Source organism: Anoplophora glabripennis, unplaced genomic scaffold, assembly GCF_000390285.2.
Source record: "Anoplophora glabripennis isolate ALB-LARVAE unplaced genomic scaffold, Agla_2.0 scaffold6, whole genome shotgun sequence".
Taxonomy (NCBI): Eukaryota; Metazoa; Arthropoda; class Insecta; order Coleoptera; family Cerambycidae; genus Anoplophora; species Anoplophora glabripennis.
In genome coordinates, this window is record NW_019416749.1 from 40394 (window position 1) to 60573 (window position 20180).

Below are 20180 nucleotides of genomic sequence, written 5' to 3' on the forward strand. Positions count from 1 at the left end.
TATTATGTTTATCTTTTAACAGTTTGTAATTAATTTTATAATTTTCTTTGCAACTTGCTATTACCACGTCCAAGATTAATATAAAAAATTAAAAATTATGTTTAAGGAGGATATTAAATTATACATTTTTTACTTGGAATACGAAAAAATAAAGTATTTTTTCCATGGAATATTTTTTGTCTTCAGATATTTGTTATTGCTACTATTCCACTTTTGCATTTACATAGAATGTACAAGTTCTTGCTTTATACTGTTTAATCGGTATGGACGGAATGTTAATAGGTGTAAATCCAAAAAAAGTTCAAATTTGCAACACAGAATGGTAACATCTTGTTTCTACTATACTAATCAATTTCTAATTATAACTGACACAAAACAGCCTTGACATATATGGCAAATTTAAGTACAGGGTCATCACGTGAAAATGTTAAATTCTTCCACCATAGCTTCCTTGTCTTTCATGATACTTATTGAAAAAGTAAAATATAGGGTGTCCCGAAATTAATGCAACAAAATTTGGTCATAGATTCTTAAGACAAATTTAGGGGACCCATATTTTTTCTTTTCGCCAACTGGCCCCCTTTTTCGGAGTTACAGCCCCCTGAAATCTGCCCCTAAGAAGTCTTTTTTATATCAGAACCCTGTTGTACGAGAATCACTAAATTTGGTACACAGGGGTTTTATGACATGTGGAAAGTGCTACGCTTTTTGGCGAAAAACCCCCTTAAGACACTTTTTCGTGGGCCCCCTTGTCTTTGGAACCAGAAAAATTTGATCTCAAATTAAATTTTTTTTTTAAATTATTAGTTGACTAGAAAGCCATTGAATTTAGAAACTTTTTTGTCTCTTCATATTTGATTTGTAAAAAAATTTTTTTGAGGAAAATGGTGAATCACGATATACATTCGATCACATTTTGACATTTTTCTCGAAAACATTGCGTTTTCGTTTCTAAATTTAGTGGCTTTCTAGTGGACTGATAATCTTTAAGAAATTTAATTATGCTACCAAAATTTTTTGGCTCTAAAAACAAGAGGACCCACGAAAAATTGTCTTAAGGGTGTTCCCCGCCAAAAAACGTAGCACTATCAGATTCCACATGAGATAAAACCCTGGTGTACCAAATTTAGTGATTCTCGTACAACAGGGTTCTGATATAAAAAAAAAAGATTATTCTTAGGGGCGGACTTCAGGGGGCTGTAACTTCGAAAAAGGGGGCCANAAATTTGGTACACAGGGGTTTTATGACATGTGGAATCTCACAGTGCTACCCTTTTTGGCGAGAAACCCCCTTAAGACACTTTTTTGTGGGCCCCCTTGTCTTTGGAACTAGAAAAATTTGGTTGCAACTTAAATTTTTTTTTTTAATTATTAGTTGACTAGAAAGCCATTGAATTTAGAAACTTTTTTGTCTCTTTATATTTGTTTCGTAAAACACAATGTTTTTGAGGAAAATGGCACGATATGCATTCGATCACATTTTGACATTTTTCTCGAAAACATTGCGTTTTACGAAAAAGTATAAAGAGACAAAAAGTTTCTAAATTTAATGGCTTTCTAGTGGGCTGATAATTTTTAAAAAATTTAAATATGCGACCAAATTTTTTTTTTGGCTCCAAAGGCAAGGGGGCTCATGAAAAATTGTCTTAAGGGTGTTCCCCGCCAAAAAACGTAGCACTATCAGATTCCACATGAGATAAAACCCCGGTGTACCAAATTTAGTGATTCTCGTACAACAGGATTCTGAGATAAAAAAGATTATTCTTAGGGGCGGACTTCAGGGGGCTGTAACTTCGAAAAAGGGGGCCACTTGGCAAAAATAAAAAATACGGGTCTCCTAAATTTGTCTTAATAATCTGTGACCAAATTTTGTTGCATGAGCTTTGGGACACCCTGTATAATTTATTCAGCTCTTTCACAAGGTATTTGTTTGTTTTTTATTTAAAAGAAAAACAAGTGTTTTATTATCTTGAGACACCCTGTAAATTTTTACATATTTTGGTAGAATGTTTTCACAGGATGACGGTATACGAGGTTTGATCAAAAAGTAACGGGAGTTGTTAATTTTCTTAGCAAGTATTTAGTTAATCTTCAATTTTTATCACATTCTTTTTAAAGTAGTGCCACTGTGATATTATACACTTATACCAATATAATTTCCAGTTTGAGAAACACTGGTGGAACACCTCTTTAGGTATCGTTTTGAGCAGGTTTGCGGTTACCCATTGTTGAAAAATATTGTGTTTTGAATATCCCGCTGAGTTTGGAAAATAGGAAAAAGTTACAGGGGCCATGTCCAGAGAATAGGGTGGTTGCGGCATCACAAGAGTATTTTACCAAGAACTGTTTGATAAGCAAAGCGGTATGCGCTGGTTGGCGTGATGTAAACTCCACTAGTTGTCTCTCATGTTCTTGTTGTTTTCTCCTGATTGCCTCAGGCAAATTGCTCAAAACTTTAGTACTCCTTGTTAACTGTATGTCCAGGCAGTAAAAATTTATGAAGAACTATTCCAGTGTAGTTGAAGAAAACGGTTAGAAGGACTTTCACATTTGACCAGATCTTGTTTCATGTTCGATGTCTCCTCGGCCTTCCTGAAAACATTTGTACCTTTGATAAACTCTTGGCTGTGATATAGTATTGTCAAAGGCTTTCTTTAACATTTTGAATGCTCACTGCTCTTAAAATATCAAACAAACTCTGATCCGAAATATTGACAGGTACATCACTAATAGTACTACCAATACACAAAAAAAGAATCAGCTCAACAATGCAACACGTGCAATTTGGAAATTTCCGTTACTTTTTGATCAAACCTCTTATACGGACAATCTTTTGATTGCTTAGCAACACCTAGCTAATAAATCATAGTGATTTATCTGCAGACTCAAACTGTGATGTGTGGATAGAGAATCATGGACACAGATATTTGGACACGTGGTTTACTGCACAATTAAGTGGTTACGTTGCGTGTGAAGCTGGCATAACAATAACCTTTAACACACTACACTTATGGCACATTATTTTGATTGCGAAGGCAAAATAGACAAACCCATCAAATATATAGATAATTTCACCAAGTAAGGTGCCACCCACTTTTTGAAGGCTGGGTACATCAATGGCACCCATGCATCCAATCAGTCTGTTTTAAGTCTTTTAACACCTATTTATGACATGTTCTAATAGCCATCCATGTCTTCCTGACAGACCCTTCAAATCCTGTTATCATTGTAATTTTGATTCATTTCCTTAAGAAAAACAGATTTGGGCATTTATCTATTAATTTGTTTATTCTATTCGCGATGCATACAGGATATTAATTTCTCTGCTACAGTTGATTTGTGTTTTTACAATAAATTTTATGGACATGTATCATTTGAACAGTAAGAGTAACGATAATAAAATAAAGTGCTGAAAAGAGCCAAAGGAAATAGTTTAAATGAAATGATAAATAAGACAATGTAAGGGAAAGCATAAAAATATTTTACAAAACAACAAACAATATATTTTTTATATACCTATCTTTTTTTTTTAAGTAAATATTTTTGTAAGAAAATACTCTTAAATTGTAACCAGGAAAATGCTTCATTTTTGACACGTATTACTCTAATTCCAATTCAAGTAAACATACCTTTACAAATTGTTAATTTGCTCAAAAAACAGTAAAAGCTATGCACAAAAGTCTGAATATCATTTTTATTTCCAGTAACATAAATGTTGAACAACATGTGATCCACTGGTTTGAAGCGAGTCTTAATTTTCTCACGCTGTATGCCATTTTTGTCCATGTATATATAATTTCATTCACTCGCAGGTTATTTAATGATATTCTTACATTTGATTGAAAAATCCTTTATTTTTGGTACCTTGTCTTGTGACACTATAATTAATTTAAAAAAGGGATACATTTATGAAATAAAAGACAAAATAAATATTTTCAAATAAAAATTATTAAAACAAGTCAGTACTTTTAGCAAACCTGTTTTTTTACTCCCAATATACGATTTAGATCTTCCCAGAAACTATTTTTTTTTCTTTCTAAAAAAACGTATTGGATACATAAAAAATTTTGAAAATCATTGTGGAATACCTGTAAAGGCCTCGATTTGCAAAATAAAATTAGCTATTAGCTCTTGGAACTTTAATTGTACAGGGTGGTTGATTTTCGATAGTTTTATAGGGTACAGCCAAAACTGTGAGAGATACAAAAAATGTGATATAGATGTCCTGTCCTCTTTTTTTGAGTTTACTTCGCTGGTACCAAAAGATCTTGGCTAACTTGAGTAGTTTTAGATATACAAGGTTTTTTGAAAAATCGCCCATTTACATTAACCTCTCTATCTCCGTTATCATAAACTTTAGAAGAAAAAAGTTTGAACGGTATTTGTTCTATTCTTTATGAAGAAGTCAATGGTATACTCAGATTTTTTACAAATCGCACAGTTTTTCCGATATTACATAAACGTAGGTTTTTTAAATAGAACACATTTGGCCATCCCGTTGAATAGCATTTTTTTTTACCTTTTCAGCCGTATATAATAATAGATACTTTTTATTTGCCCAAGTGAAGAAAAATTTAAAAAATGTATATTTTTTCAGTTGGCCATGAGATTTATTTAGTATTTGTCTCTTACTTCATTTTCTATAAAAAAAAATTTAAATTTGGCACCTAACAGACTAAAAAATTACAAGAAAAAATGAATTAGCTTATCCATTTATATTTAGGTACTTCATAGGTTTAATTATGGTATAAACAAAAACTAAACAAAAATAACAACTATAAAAAAAAGAGAAAGAATAATAGAATGGAAAGTAGCATAACACAGTCATAGCAAGTGCATTGTCGGCCAATTTCGTTGATGACAACGTTTGGCAATGGAGCGAGTCGCATTGTAAATATGGATATTTGGCACCCGTTGAATATCTGAGTACGCCAATGGCTTAAAAAAAAATGGATCAAATAATATTCAATCTTTTTTCTTCTGTATTTATTGACAACGGAGATAAAGGGGTTAATGTAAATAGGCGATTTTTCAAAAAAACCCTGTATATATAAAATAAAAGAAGTGGACGGGACATCGTTATCAGATTTTTTATATCTATCACCGTTTTGGCTGTGCCGTATAAAACTACCGAAAATCAGCCACCCTGTACATCTTTATATTAAATGTAAATAATGTAATGTAAAATAAAAAAATCAATGATTTTCCTAAATATAATNTTTTTATCACGTCCTTTTTAAAGTAGTGTCCCTGTGATATTATACACTCATACCAACCTAATTTCCAGTTTGAGAAACACTGGTGGAACACCTCTTTAGGTATAGTTTTGAGCAGGTTTGCGATTACCCATTGTTGAAAAATATTGTGTTTTGAATATCCCGCTGAGTTTGGAAAATAGGAAAAGTTACAGGGGCCATGTCCAGAGAATAGGGTGGTTGCGGCATCACAAGAGTATTTCACCAAGAACTGTTTGATAAGCAAAGCGGTATGCGCTGGTTGGCGTGGTGTAAACTCCACTAGTTGTCTCTCATGTTCTTGTTGTTTTCTCCTGATTGCCTCAGGCAAATTGCTCAAAACTTTAGTACTCCTTGTTAACTGTATGTCCAGGCAGTAAAAATTTGTGAAGAACTATTCCAGTGTAGTTGAAGAAAACGGTTAGAAGGACTTTCACATTTGACCAGATCTTGTTTCATGTTCGATGTCTCCTCGGCCTTCCTGAAAACATTTGTACCTTTGATAAACTCTTGGCTGTGATATAGTATTGTCAAAGGCTTTCTTTAACATTTTGAATGCTCACTGCTCTTAAAATATCAAACAAACTCTGATCCGAAATATTGACAGGTACATCACTAATAGTACTACCAATACACAAAAAAAGAATCAGCTCAACAATGCAACACGTGCAATTTGGAAATTTCCGTTACTTTTTGATCAAACCTCTTATACGGACAATCTTTTGATTGCTTAGCAACACCTAGCTAATAAATCATAGTGATTTATCTGCAGACTCAAACTGTGATGTGTGGATAGAGAATCATGGACACAGATATTTGGACACGTGGTTTACTGCACAATTAAGTGGTTACGTTGCGTGTGAAGCTGGCATAACAATAACCTTTAACACATTACACTTATGGCACATTATTTTGATTGCGAAGGCAAAATAGACAAACCCATCAAATATATAGATAATTTCACCAAGTAAGGTGCCACCCACTTTTTGAAGGCTGGGTACATCAATGGCACCCATGCATCCAATCAGTCTGTTTTAAGTCTTTTAACACCTATTTATGACATGTTCTAATAGCCATCCATGTCTTCCTGACAGACCCTTCAAATCCTGTTATCATTGTAATTTTGATTCATTTCCTTAAGAAAAACAGATTTGGGCATTTATCTATTAATTTGTTTATTCTATTCGCGATGCATACAGGATATTAATTTCTCTGCTACAGTTGATTTGTGTTTTTACAATAAATTTTATGGACATGTATCATTTGAACAGTAAGAGTAACGATAATAAAATAAAGTGCTGAAAAGAGCCAAAGGAAATAGTTTAAATGAAATGATAAATAAGACAATGTAAGGGAAAGCATAAAAATATTTTACAAAACAACAAACAATATATTTTTTATATACCTATCTTTTTTTTTTAAGTAAATATTTTTGTAAGAAAATACTCTTAAATTGTAACCAGGAAAATGCTTCATTTTTGACACGTATTACTCTAATTCCAATTCAAGTAAACATACCTTTACAAATTGTTAATTTGCTCAAAAAACAGTAAAAGCTATGCACAAAAGTCTGAATATCATTTTTATTTCCAGTAACATAAATGTTGAACAACATGTGATCCACTGGTTTGAAGCGAGTCTTAATTTTCTCACGCTGTATGCCATTTTTGTCCATGTATATATAATTTCATTCACTCGCAGGTTATTTAATGATATTCTTACATTTGATTGAAAAATCCTTTATTTTTGGTACCTTGTCTTGTGACACTATAATTAATTTAAAAAAGGGATACATTTATGAAATAAAAGACAAAATAAATATTTTCAAATAAAAATTATTAAAACAAGTCAGTACTTTTAGCAAACCTGTTTTTTTACTCCCAATATACGATTTAGATCTTCCCAGAAACTATTTTTTTTTCTTTCTAAAAAAACGTATTGGATACATAAAAAATTTTGAAAATCATTGTGGAATACCTGTAAAGGCCTCGATTTGCAAAATAAAATTAGCTATTAGCTCTTGGAACTTTAATTGTACAGGGTGGTTGATTTTCGATAGTTTTATAAGGTAAAGCCAAAACGGTGATAGATACAAAAAATCTGATATTGATGTCCCGTCTTCTTCTTTTGAGTTTACTTCGCTGGTACCAAAAGATCTTGGCTAACTTGATTAGTTTTAGATATACAGGGTTTTTTTGAAAAATCGCCCATTTACATTAACCTCTATCTCCGTTGTCATAAAATTTAGAAAAAAAAAGTTTCAACAGTATTTGTTCTATTTTTTATGAAGAAGCCAATGGTATACTCAGATTTTTTACAAATCGCACAGTTTTTCCGATATTCATAAACAGGTTTTTTTTAAATAGAACACCCTGTATTTGGTCATCCCGATGAATAGCATTTTTTTTACCTTTTCAGCCGTATATAATAATAGATACTTTTTATTTGCCCAAATGAAGAAAAATGTAAAAAATGTATATTTTTTCAGTTGGCCATGAGATTTATTTAGTATTTAGGTACTTCATAGGTTTTATTATGGTATAGTAACTAATAAACAAAAACTAAACAAAAATAACAACTATAAAAAAAGAGAAAGTAGATAGAAAGAGCTAGTCGCATTGTAAATATGGATATTTGACACCCGTTGAATATCTGAGTAGGTACGCCAATGGCTTCCTCATAAAAAATTGAACACATAACTTTTTTCTTCTAAATTTAATGACAACGGAGATAGAGAGGTAAATATAAATGGGAGATTCTTCAAAAAAACCCTGTATATCTAAAACTAATCAAGTTAGCCAAGATCTTTTAGTACCAGCGAAGTAAACTCAAAAGAAGAGTACGGAACATCGATATCAGATTTTTTGTACCTATCACCGTTTTGGCTGTGCCCTATAAAACTACCAAAAATCGGCCACCCTGTACATCTTCATATTAAATGTCCTTGATCCTCTATCAGTACTCGTATGTAACAACAAAATTCCATTGGAATTGAGAAAAATCTATTGTTTTTCTAAATGTAAGATTAGGAAAAAAATATAAACAATCTGAAGAACATCGCGCAGCTCTCTAGCCAGTAGACTAATACAATAATTATTTGTTAGGTACATTAATTCCCTTGTGCAAACATTTTTGTTATTCATAACCATTTATTTGTATTATCTATAAAATTTGTGTCGACAAAGTTATAGATGAAATAATAAATTTAGCAAAATTTACATAACGATTATACCATGTTATTGGTTATAAATGTTACAACATAACTTTTTTGTTTTTAATTAAAATAAAAGAAAATCATGAATATGAAAGTTGTAGCGAACACTATACATTTTTTATGATGGTATTGAATTTTGTACAGGATGTTTTTTAAAGGTGTGGCATTTCAAACTTAAAGAAAAAAAGAACACACTGTATATCATATCTACAAAGAATACTGTGAGGCTTTATGGGCCTTCCTGTAATAATAAGGTAAAGAACATGCCGTAAAAGTCATGTGTTAAAAAAAGAAAAATGTAACACCAATTCTAATAGACCTTAAATTATACGAGTAGTAATCCTGAAAAAATATTCTATTCGATTTAGCATAATGTGGGTGCTTTATATTAAAAATCGCAAGTTTAATTGTTGGGTTAACATTTATTACCAACAACTTGAGGAGTATAGGGGCAGTAAAAACACAATCAAACTTGTAGTAAATTTAAAACGTGTTTTTTAGAGAAATTTTGTGTCGACATACTACATACCACATTTTATCCATCCAGTTAATATATTTTTTAAAATTGTTTTGTTTTTATTAATTTTTCCTGTCGATAATTCGAAAGATATAATTCTCCCATCACTAAAAGCATAATGGAGGGAGTGTACTTATAAAAGATAAAATCGAAGTCTTGCTTATTATAACTAAACATATACAAGTCTATTGTTTTGTTCTGTTTTGTGTGCTGTTGAAGCTTTTCTGTAACAAAAATGAGTCCTGGTATAGTGTTTGAGCCTAAGGTAAAAAAATTAAAAGTTGCAGTATGTGTTACGGATAATTTAAACAAATGGTTTATTATTTTTTTTAAATAGTCAAGTATTAGAATATTATTAAACTTAATTTTTGATTACACGGGGAGCATTGAAAATTTATATGAATGTCATTTGCGATTTTTTTGCAAATTATGTATAAAAGTAGATAAATTTTAATTTTCATATTTATATTTGTAATAATTTTTTTTTAAATTTATGGTTTACTATATTTATATTCTTTGTTATTTCAGGAATCTCCTACTGTGGACCTGAACAACCTGTCCGAGCTGTTGAAGACAAAAAACATCTCGGCTTCAAAATTGACATTTGGTTTCATTGGTGTAGGGAATATTGGTACAGGAATTGTGAAGAATCTTATCAACTCTGGCCATACTGTAAACCTGTATAGTAGAACGCTGAAAAGGGTATGTTTTTTTTTATCTACAATTATAGCATTATAAAAATAATTATCAAACACCAAATGAGTAAAAGATATATTTTTAAGATTAACTTATTTGCCTTGAAACATTTGTTTTAAACCATTACCATAAGCGTTCTGTGTTTTTCCTTGGTGTAAATATTTTCTATTAGTTTATGTCATCGTTATCTATTTCATGGAAAAACTTTATATTATTTTTTTTTAATGAATATGTGAAATTAATGAAAAGTAACAAATTCATAATTAAACAGTTTCTAATAGCAGTTTATAAGATGGAAAAATTTTTTCAAAACCCAAGAAATGCAAAAACAATTATGAATATTAAACTATTTATTTATTTAATAATTCTTAATACTCAAGAGTATTTACGCATTTCACAAGAAAACAGGAAGCACATTTAAAGTTCATTATTATACATAATAAATATAATATATTTATTTTTGATTGCCTGGCTTAAAGAGATTGCTCAGAATGTAACGAGAACATAATATCGAACAGAAATTGTAATTACCTGCCTTGTTACTCATTAATTTTGGATTCCCTTTGAGCTTATTCTTCTTTACCTGTCTCGTGACTTGAATAAATCAAAATTTTTGTATTATAAACGCCGTGTCACACCATAAAATTTTATTGTGGCTAATAATATAAAAAGTCATCAATCTAAGATGCTGCGAATTAACATCACAACTAAAACATTTTTTTAATTCTTTTCTATACAAAACTAATTCAAATTGGTGAGATATAACCTACACAGCATATGTCATATATCATATATTTAAATGTCATTGTTACTTTATGTCTACTAGCACATGTACTTACTGACACAAAGTGACCTACTAATCTGTAGGTGGTATGAACGCATGACTAGTACCGCATTAGGTTGACTAAACTTTTTAACTAAAGAAACATGCTTTTTATATGAAAATAAAGGCATATTATTATAATCATTATTATTATTATTATTATTGTGGGTTATAAATGACCAATACTCGAAACATGTCTGTAGATAGACATCTAAATTGCTAAATAGTTTGTTGGTTCTTTCACCTATGGCATTCTGTGAACTCATGATTTCGAAACTGGTCTACATCTGGTGGCTCTGCTGATAAACGATTTTAGATATTTACCAGATATTGCGGGTGTAATTCAATGCCAGCTGGGGCATATAACCTGTGGAGAGAAAACATTTGGTCCAAGGGTTTATGTAATTATTTTTTTATTTCCTCTAACGTGGCAAAATGCCTAAATAATTTGAAAAACTGAAACTATACACAAATACTTAACTAATTTCAGTAAATTTGATTGTCTAAGAAATATACAAAAAATAGCTATTCTCTCAATACTTTACTCCGATGGTGGAGTTATTTTTTTTGTATGAGTTTTGGACTTTATACAGGGTGTTTAATAAATCCGTGACAAGTTTGAACTTATGATTTTAAAAAAGGGATATTTGTATGTTTTTACATTAAATGAGAATGATTTCTCGAGATTACAATGATATATAGCCTGAGGGATCTAAGTAACTTGAACTGTAATGTAAGGGTATTACAGTAAGTGATTATTACTATTGGCTGGGAAATTAATAGAAAATTTAGGTTGATAATAATTTTTAAACACCATGTATAAAATTTGAAATTGTAAAAAAACTTTTGTTGAGCCTAAAAACATTTCAAAAGCATTTCGTTTGTATTTAGTTTTTTCAACATACAAAATATGCAAAAAAATGTATGAGAAATATAATTTTTTAAATTTTAATTAGATAAAAAGTTTAAGGTTTTACAGGTGAGGATTTCTTGTCAATTTTCAATTTTCTCCACTCTTAGTAGTCTTGCATTTGTTTGATTTGTTGAATACAAAAAATATTTATATTTTTTCTTTTATTTGCCACACTAAATTAAAAAATAAAAAAACGCTCGAAATCATTTTAGGTACACTACTTTTAAAGTTAAAACAATCATGAGTGACCTTTAGAAATTAAAATATCGATTTGAAATTTTCAGAATCGAGGTTTTTTTCAACCAGAAAATAACGAGAAAAAATTTAAAAAAAAATCCATATTTGACGATTTTGGAAATTTTTAAAAATTTTGAGCGACCTCTAAAAAAAAATTTGTTTTGAGCTGATTTTTTGAGGGGGCTCTTAAAACATAATAAACCAACATATTTTAACAAGAAACGCGAAAAAAAAATTCGTTTTTTTTTTGGGCCACCCTAAGCTCCATGTTAGTAAAATAAATAAATTTACAGGGTGCTAAATTATTAAAAAAATGATTTTTTGTCTATTTTCATTTTTTGCCACTCTTGTAGTCTTGCATTTGTTTCATTTGTTGAATACAAAATTTGTTTCTTTTATTTGTCACACTAAATTAAAAAATAAAAAAATAATAATCTTACAGCTCCATGTGTAAAATTAATAAATTTACAGGGTGCTAAATTATTTAAAAAAAACTATTTAAGAAACGCAAGAAATAAATACATACTTTCTTTCAAAAATATTTATAAGGATTGTTTCAACGCTTTCTCCCGCGAATTAAGTAAACAATAAAAGGTATGTGAACAGCAATTTTCCACAACAGAGCAATATTTTCTTTTACAGATACAATAACATTATCCTTCTCTAACTCTAACATTATTATTTGTCCCTAAAAATTGTATATTTCGCAACGCAATGAAAATGCCGTTTTTTTCGTGTGCGAACCAATTGTCCACAAGCTGTCTTAAATCAAATTATTTTGACACTCATTTTCGTCTTAAGTAATGAAAGTCTCCATGTCACTTTCGCATTGACTAAGCCTAGAGAAAATCCTTTCTTTCCTACGTATCGTAATTTCTTTATTTTATTACATTTTTGTCAAAATAATGCTACTAAGAAAAATGTTCTCAAATTATTATTAAGAATATAAAGGCAACTGATAAACTATTGTTTTCACGTTCCTTAAGTAAGCTTGTTTACTGTTATTATTTGAAGATATTAATTATAAAAATATTAGTGGAATGAAAAACAAAAGAAATCCGAATCAGCAGTTAAAAACCGATAGTAAGAATTTGCAATTGTTATTTACCATTCGAAAAGGTAATATAAATTGATTTATAATTTGTAGTACAAAGAATATTGATAATTTGACTGAGATAATGTTTAGTCATACATGCATAATAAATACGCGCACTATCTTAATTGTGTTGATATGGCCACAAAACGAGAATATAGCCATGCCACAACCCGTTAATTCTCATATTAACATAGTTTTTAAAATTATAAGCTTGAAATATGTGGAACTAATTTCAATTATCCATTCAGAATGATATTTTCAATATAAACAGTTACACTAAACGCTTAAAAATTAATCTTCCTCTTAGATTTTAATAAAAATCGATATTGATATTATTTCAAAAATCTAAATAGGCGTGAAACAGTGCCGTTTTTCGTGAGGGGTCTGCCAGGAAATAAAATAAAATTTAGGAACGCCAATCCAAAAATCATTTTTTGTGAAAACATATGGCAACATATTAAAATACTTCTTTAAAAAGAAAATGTGTGACCATTTACTAAATTTGGAAGCAATTAGAGAAAATTAAATGGTAAATGTTACCTATTTGTCAGTTTCAATTTTTGACAATTTTTGATCTTCTCAACTCGAATCTGAAGCTTTTTGTGGTGCTTGGATAGGTAGTGTTAAATATAGTGTTTTAGTAAAAAGAAAATCATAAATTCGACATTTTTATCATCTTAAGAGAGACAGAGAATAAAAAATTTATTGTGAAATCGCCCTGTATTTGATGACATTATTTGATGCGTAACTTTCATTTTTTCACTTGAAATTTCCTCCTTAATACCTGCATATCTTTATTTTCGTTCTTTTCATTTCTTTATTCATAATGTGTCCAGGAATGGTGTTTTTATTTATTTACCCAACTTTTATCGCAAAAAATTTTTGTAGCAAAAGTGTATTCAGGACGATGACTTAAAATATTTAGATTTACAACGTATTTTTAATAGATATTTTATCTTCATTCAAGTTTGTTTTTAAATAATTTTTATACAGATTTATCTATAAATAATTGGAGCCATTTCCAATTAAGTCCGTTCTGGAAATTTGGTATTTAAAAAAGCTCATAATAAAATAAATATTATTAGTTATAATAATAAACGTCTGTTTTAAAATAAGTTCACAAAAATATCGAGGAAAAACATACATTTCAAAAATAATGTACAAATGTAAAGACATAATTCTACACAATATGCGCATATAATTAATAAAATGTAATTATGGCAAAGATTACTTTTTTATTTATGATTAATGTTATTGAAGAGGCTGAATGTATTATCACGGTTGGAAGTGTCAAAAGTATTCGACTTTAATCATTAGCCCAGTAAATAATAAAAAAAAAACGTAAAAACATTCGTTACAGATTGAAACTTATTTTAATGGCAAAAAGAAATATTTCCCAAAAAGATCGGTTTAAAACAACAAAAACGTTATTTTTTTAAATATAATATGTAATTTAATGTTAAAAAATAATACTGTTATGCATATTACATCCAAAAACTCGATTCTCATTAAAATAAACTTTATACATTAAAAATATGTAATTTCCTGAATTTTTTTACATAAAAATTTTGTTTTTTAAGAAAATTGTTTATTGGTACCATTGTGAATAATTATTTCTCGAAAAAATGCGAAAAAAAATTTTTTTTACAAATAGTTTATAACAAATTAATAATTAATTATTGCAAAATGGACCGTGCAGTTATTATTTTCATGCGTTACCTCAAATTAAAAAAAAAAAAACGTTAAAATTGGTTCACAATTACCGGAGATATCGCAAAATTTTCGGGCAGTTAAGATTTGAAGTTTCGATTTCCACTTTTGAACGTTTGTATTTCCCCCACCACATTCCAAGTGTAAAAATGTATTCGAGGACGTTTTTTACAGTTAAAAATTACTATAAAATACATTTTTTCGACATCTTTAACCGTTATTATGAAGCTTAACGATTAATTGATTTATTCTCGAAATTTCAAGTCTTAATAACTGCAAAACCTCGTAAACAAATAAATATTTTTCTACCAAATTTTCAGAGTTTCTTAAGGGTAACAAAATACAACTTTTACTGCAATTTCTATCTATAGCAAATTCAAATTTCGCTGGTTTTTTGCAATTATTTAAACAAATTGTTAATGGATTTTAATTTGGCAGGCTCTAATGAAGCGTTTTTTGAAAACCTATAAGTATAACCAAAGCAAAAACTCCTGTTGGCGAGCGCTTTTTAATACAGCTAAAAAACTCCATTTTTGGTCATTTTTGCATTATAATCGTTATTTAAACAATGATCTTGTTGTTTTAAATCAATACTTTTTGGGAGATATTATTTAATTTTGCCTAAACTAACAATTAAACCAAGTTTCAATCTGAAACGAATTATCTTTTGAATTACATGTATTACAAATTTCATTTACTGGGCTACATCCCCAAAACATTAAAATGAATTATCTGCGGAGCAGTTTACATTTACGAATGCATAATCCTGGTTGTTATTATCAAACAGCAACAACACGGGAACTTCAGCAATAACACACAGTGAAAGCTGTGGCTGCTGGCATATAGTTGCTTCCTCCGTTGCATTAATTGAGTACATGTTATAGATGACTAATTTATATAATAAACTACGTTCTATATGCATTATTTAGAATATTAAATATTTACCTACTGATAACAGAAATTGCAGTTTACGCGGAAAACAAAATCTAATGCCAACAAATACCGCTGAATAACACAGAAAATTAATCACAATCGACAGACAAATGTCGTCGGTGCACAGAACACTAACAAGTCATCTGACTGCTTCGAATGAGAAAAAGAGTAGTATCGTTTTCTTTCTTCTATGATCATAAAAAAAATCATCTGGGAAGATTTACTAAGATGACAATCATACTTTATTTTTTATGAAAAAATTTATAATCTGGGTATAAAAATAATATAAATAACTAAAAAGAGGCTGGACACAAAATTTGTTTTTATTTTATAACTTGATTTTCGGGTATGTTTTAAATATTTGCTAGGAATGATGACTAAATATTCAAGAATTATTCGATTGTGCTTCGCATGAAATATTTAACAGCTGTATCTACAGAAATTGTTTACATTTTTTCTTGGAATGATTAATGAAAAAATATCTGAAGTTAACTCAGCTACTAAATAATATTGTCTCTTTAATGATGAAATGAGTTTTAACTTAAATATACTAAAAGAAGTTTATTTTGTTTAATAGCACATAACACCTTTTTAATATTTTCCAAGTTAATTTTCCATTCTTTTCTGATAACGTATAAAATTTAAAAAATGTGCGCTGTATACATAGATGTTGAAATTTATGCGCCTTGTAACTGGTACTTTCTATTGTTAATTAAGGATTTACTTTGGTAACGTATAAATTACGTGATGTTAAATATGGAGTGGTTTCATTTATAAGTAGCAAGTTTTATTAAAATGGAGCAAATACTCATATCATGACGAGTAAACTGAAAAAGTGTAAAAGATTAAAAATTGTGAGGAAGTTGCTGAATTTGTTTAAGAGGCAATTTCTTTTGATGTCAGTAAATTATAGATATTAAAATTCCGGAAAGTAATTTTATACTCAATGTTTTGAAATGCAATTAAACATTTTGTACTCATGTTATTTTATCCAAACGTATGTAGAATTGTAAAAAACTTTGCTGATATAAATCCATTAACAATTAAATTATTTTACGTGACCTTTAAAGGGTGTTCTGAAATTAGCCTGCGATATAATACATACGCATTCTACCAGTAAAGCGAACAGAAAAATTTATATGGATTTAGCGGAGAAATTACTATACTGCTCTACTAAAACTCTAAGTCCTATTTACAAAATATTTGATTTTTGCTTCACTAGACTTCAAATTTAGTACGTGTATAGTGTATACAACATATATATAAGTCCAGTGTAATATAAAGGACTAAGAATAAGATATTTTGCAGATAAGACCTTTTGTTTTAGGAGGACAATATAGAGATCCTTCAAGATATCCTTCCAGATATCTCCGACACAGTTCCGGATAAAACAATAAAGTTTGGAACTGACAATCAGCGTTATTGTTATAATGCTAATGTAATGGTAAATGAGAGATTCGGAGATTGTTGATAAATATTACTTCAACCTTTTCATATAGGACATTTTCGTTATTATGAGACGAAAATTAGAGAAATATTAATTCAGTTGATTTATAGCAGTTTTCTGTCGAGAATTTTAGAAAATCTATGCAAATTAGAAACAATACCTCTTCATTGTACTAGTTATACAAGTTTTCTTTAGGATACAAACTGACAACATATTCAGAATAAGAAAAACAGCATATTTTTACCTCTTTTCTCTCTATCGTTTTTCTCTTTATCGTTACGTTTTCTGATTTTACACTCCTTTTGAACATACATAAAATCGCATACGGCACTATAAACTTAATAACACCCCGCAGAAGACTCTTAAGAAACTCTTAACACATGCATTATTCACAATTGTTGAGTACTTTCTACAAAACTCTCGACAGAATAGGACAAGTACATTTTCCTAAGTCTACGTGGGTGCTCATGTTTTCTATCATGTTTCACTGCGAAAAATTAAAAGAATCCTTGTATTTCAACATTTATATACTTTAGATACTATCAAAGTGGTCACGATTTCCTTGTGTTATTGCTGTCTTTCTAAAAGTCCGATTTTTTATTTATAAAATGCCGGCCTTAAATCAATTTTACTCCCAAATAGTAAAATCTATCAAAGCGATGCAAACGCACCTGTCTTCTGAAAAATTGTTTAAAAAATTTTAATTTTTAGAGTTCATACAGCGGAAATGTACACAAAGAAAGTTAAGTCCATTGAATTGAAATTGCAACAGCTATAACTACCTTCAATTTTCATTGTTTTATCTTCAACGGCCTTGAAGACATTTTGAAAATTCTGGGGTTCAGTTTTAAAGAACTGCATTTCTTTATTTTTTTGCCTTATTTTATATTACGGCCTCTCATTACAATATCAGTTACCTTATGAATGTAGCTATTTACTTCTACGACATATTTTTTTACGACTGCATAACATTTTTTAGTAGTGTTTTAAATACGACTGAAACTGGAGCCCAATTTTTTGAGTTACTAAGAGTTTCAAAGTTCTTCCTAGCTTTGACAGCCACAGTAAATATATCGTCGCGAAGGCTAAACCAGTTCAAGGCCATTATACGTGATCCATTTAAGAAACGGCACATCCACTAACCTTTAAACATGTTAAACTAATTTGGAAGATTATTTCATTTAAGTCTGCATTTTCGTGACAGGCTATTTAATATCATTCATCAAAAAAGGGCAATGAATAGTGAAAATAAATGTAAATTCTCTAGCAAATCGTAAATTTCACAACGCCGATGTAAAGTATTGTTATTAGCCCTTTCAAGTTGTATTTATCGATTTTCATAGTATTGTTGTCTTCGATTTTTGCGATTTCATAGTTTATTACGTGATTAAATGGTCATACAAAGCATGCCGTTTATTTACGTGTACATTAAAATCTAAATAAATAAATTTATATCGTTTCCAAAGAAAAAGATCCTCTAATAAAACCTATCCCTAAAGCTTCTGTAACTATGTTAACTTTTCATTTAACTTCACTAAATTAAATTAACATACCAAATATATTTTTTTCAAATTGTCTATTTTCGGTTATGACAAATTTATTTTATTCATATGCTCACCATTTGTGCCATTACTTTTTTTTTTCAAATATCGACCTAATTGTTGCGGTTATTTATTAAGAATCTTATCAAAGGCTATAATTAGTGAGAATTGAAAATACGTGATGATACTAGATGCCGAAATTTTTTGACAATCATTCTCACTGATTTCGAAACTTCAGTTGAAAACATCGAATAAATGCTGACCCAAAGAAGTATTCAAAGAAAGTCAAGAAGATGAAATGCATACATATATATTAATAATTTTATAACAATAAAACTAAAAACACTAAAATTCTTTTTGTAAGAAAAATATAAAACAAAACAACTAAAAATTTATTCCACAATGTAATAAACCTATACGTAAAAATTAACCAATAGATTCTATCTATTTGGATTTTGTCTGTTGTCTTATACTTTTCATCACAACATACACTAATTTTTAAATATTTTTCTTCGGAACCTTTTAAATAACGAATAAATGTTATTCCTTCGAAATTGTATAAACTTTTTTCTGTCGATGATAGCGAGGCCTTCGAGACAAAATCTCCATACAAGCTACAAAATCTAGAATGCCTATATTCTTAATTTGTCCATGCTTCTGAACAAATATGTGTCCACGCTAGTTGTTTGCTGGCAAACGTTTGTGTTTACACTCTTGTTTGATTAACTTCATATAAAATAAAAAAAGTAGTAACATATTTAAGAGTTTGAGAACAAACAGAAATTTTTATAAACATTGATATTTTCTCCTAAATTTAGAAATAAAAAGTTTTTCATATTCAGGACAGACAGAACCGTGATACACACATAATATGTAAAACTAAGTACCTAAGCAGGTTAATTTGCCGGTAAAGTGTAATCCCCAACGCCTATGAAGTCGTTGTCCAATGTGGGACTCATCCGACATTGGTGCAGGTCACGGAACAGCTTTTATGTGTGTCCTTGAAACTCTTATTTCTGAGTTTATGTTACATGAGTCTAATCTAATGATCTCCACACGTTCTTGGATGATCTCTTAAGCCTAGTACAAATCTACTGTTTTATTACATCTATTTGAAGAAATGCAATTATCGAAAAATTATATTTTTCGAGGATGTTCGAAACTAATAAAAGGCCGTAGTTTATTTCAAGATGCAAAAATAAAACACAGTTGAGGAAGACCTTGTAAATAATATTGACAAGTTCATGAGTTCACGTGACCTATGAATGAAGCATATGATTTTATACTAACCACATAACCACAAAACTATTCGCTGTTTTGCACATACAGTGTAGGAAAGTACCGATGGTCTATTAGAAGTTACGTGAGAGCGATAAAGTAAGCCATAGAAATCCATGTGATAGACAAGGATGGCTATAATGAAGGCGTTTAATAGTCAACGCCCATTTCGCCCTTCCACAAATAAGAACTGGATCTTATTTGTGGAAGGGCGAAATAGGCGTTGACTATTAGACGCCTTCATTATAGCCATCCTTGTCTATCACATGGATTTCTACGGCTTACTTTATCGCTCTCACGTAACTTCTGATAGACCATTGGTACTTTCCTACACTGTATGTTGAACACACGTCAAGTCATGAAGCTGAATAAAATGGACGAATTATTAGCAGCTAGTGCCAGAACGCTGTGGTATTGTATGAAATAAAGTAATCTCTAATTACATGGACCAAACAATACATACGTACAAAATTATAGTCTCACATTATTCGTGTGTCATGTGATTAGCACGTAACGTGGCAGCGTGTCTTGCTGTAACTGT

General features: G+C 29.8%; 1 protein-coding gene across 1 annotated transcript in view; it reads left to right on the forward strand.

The window, feature by feature from the left end:
- Positions 1 to 20180, forward strand: part of LOC108911675 (putative oxidoreductase GLYR1 homolog) — a 54418-nt gene that overhangs the window by 10818 nt on the left and 23420 nt on the right. The window contains exon 7 of the mRNA XM_018716670.1: positions 9494 to 9667. Coding sequence (XP_018572186.1) covers positions 9494 to 9667 — 174 coding nt within the window. The remainder of the gene's footprint in view (positions 1 to 9493; positions 9668 to 20180) is intronic.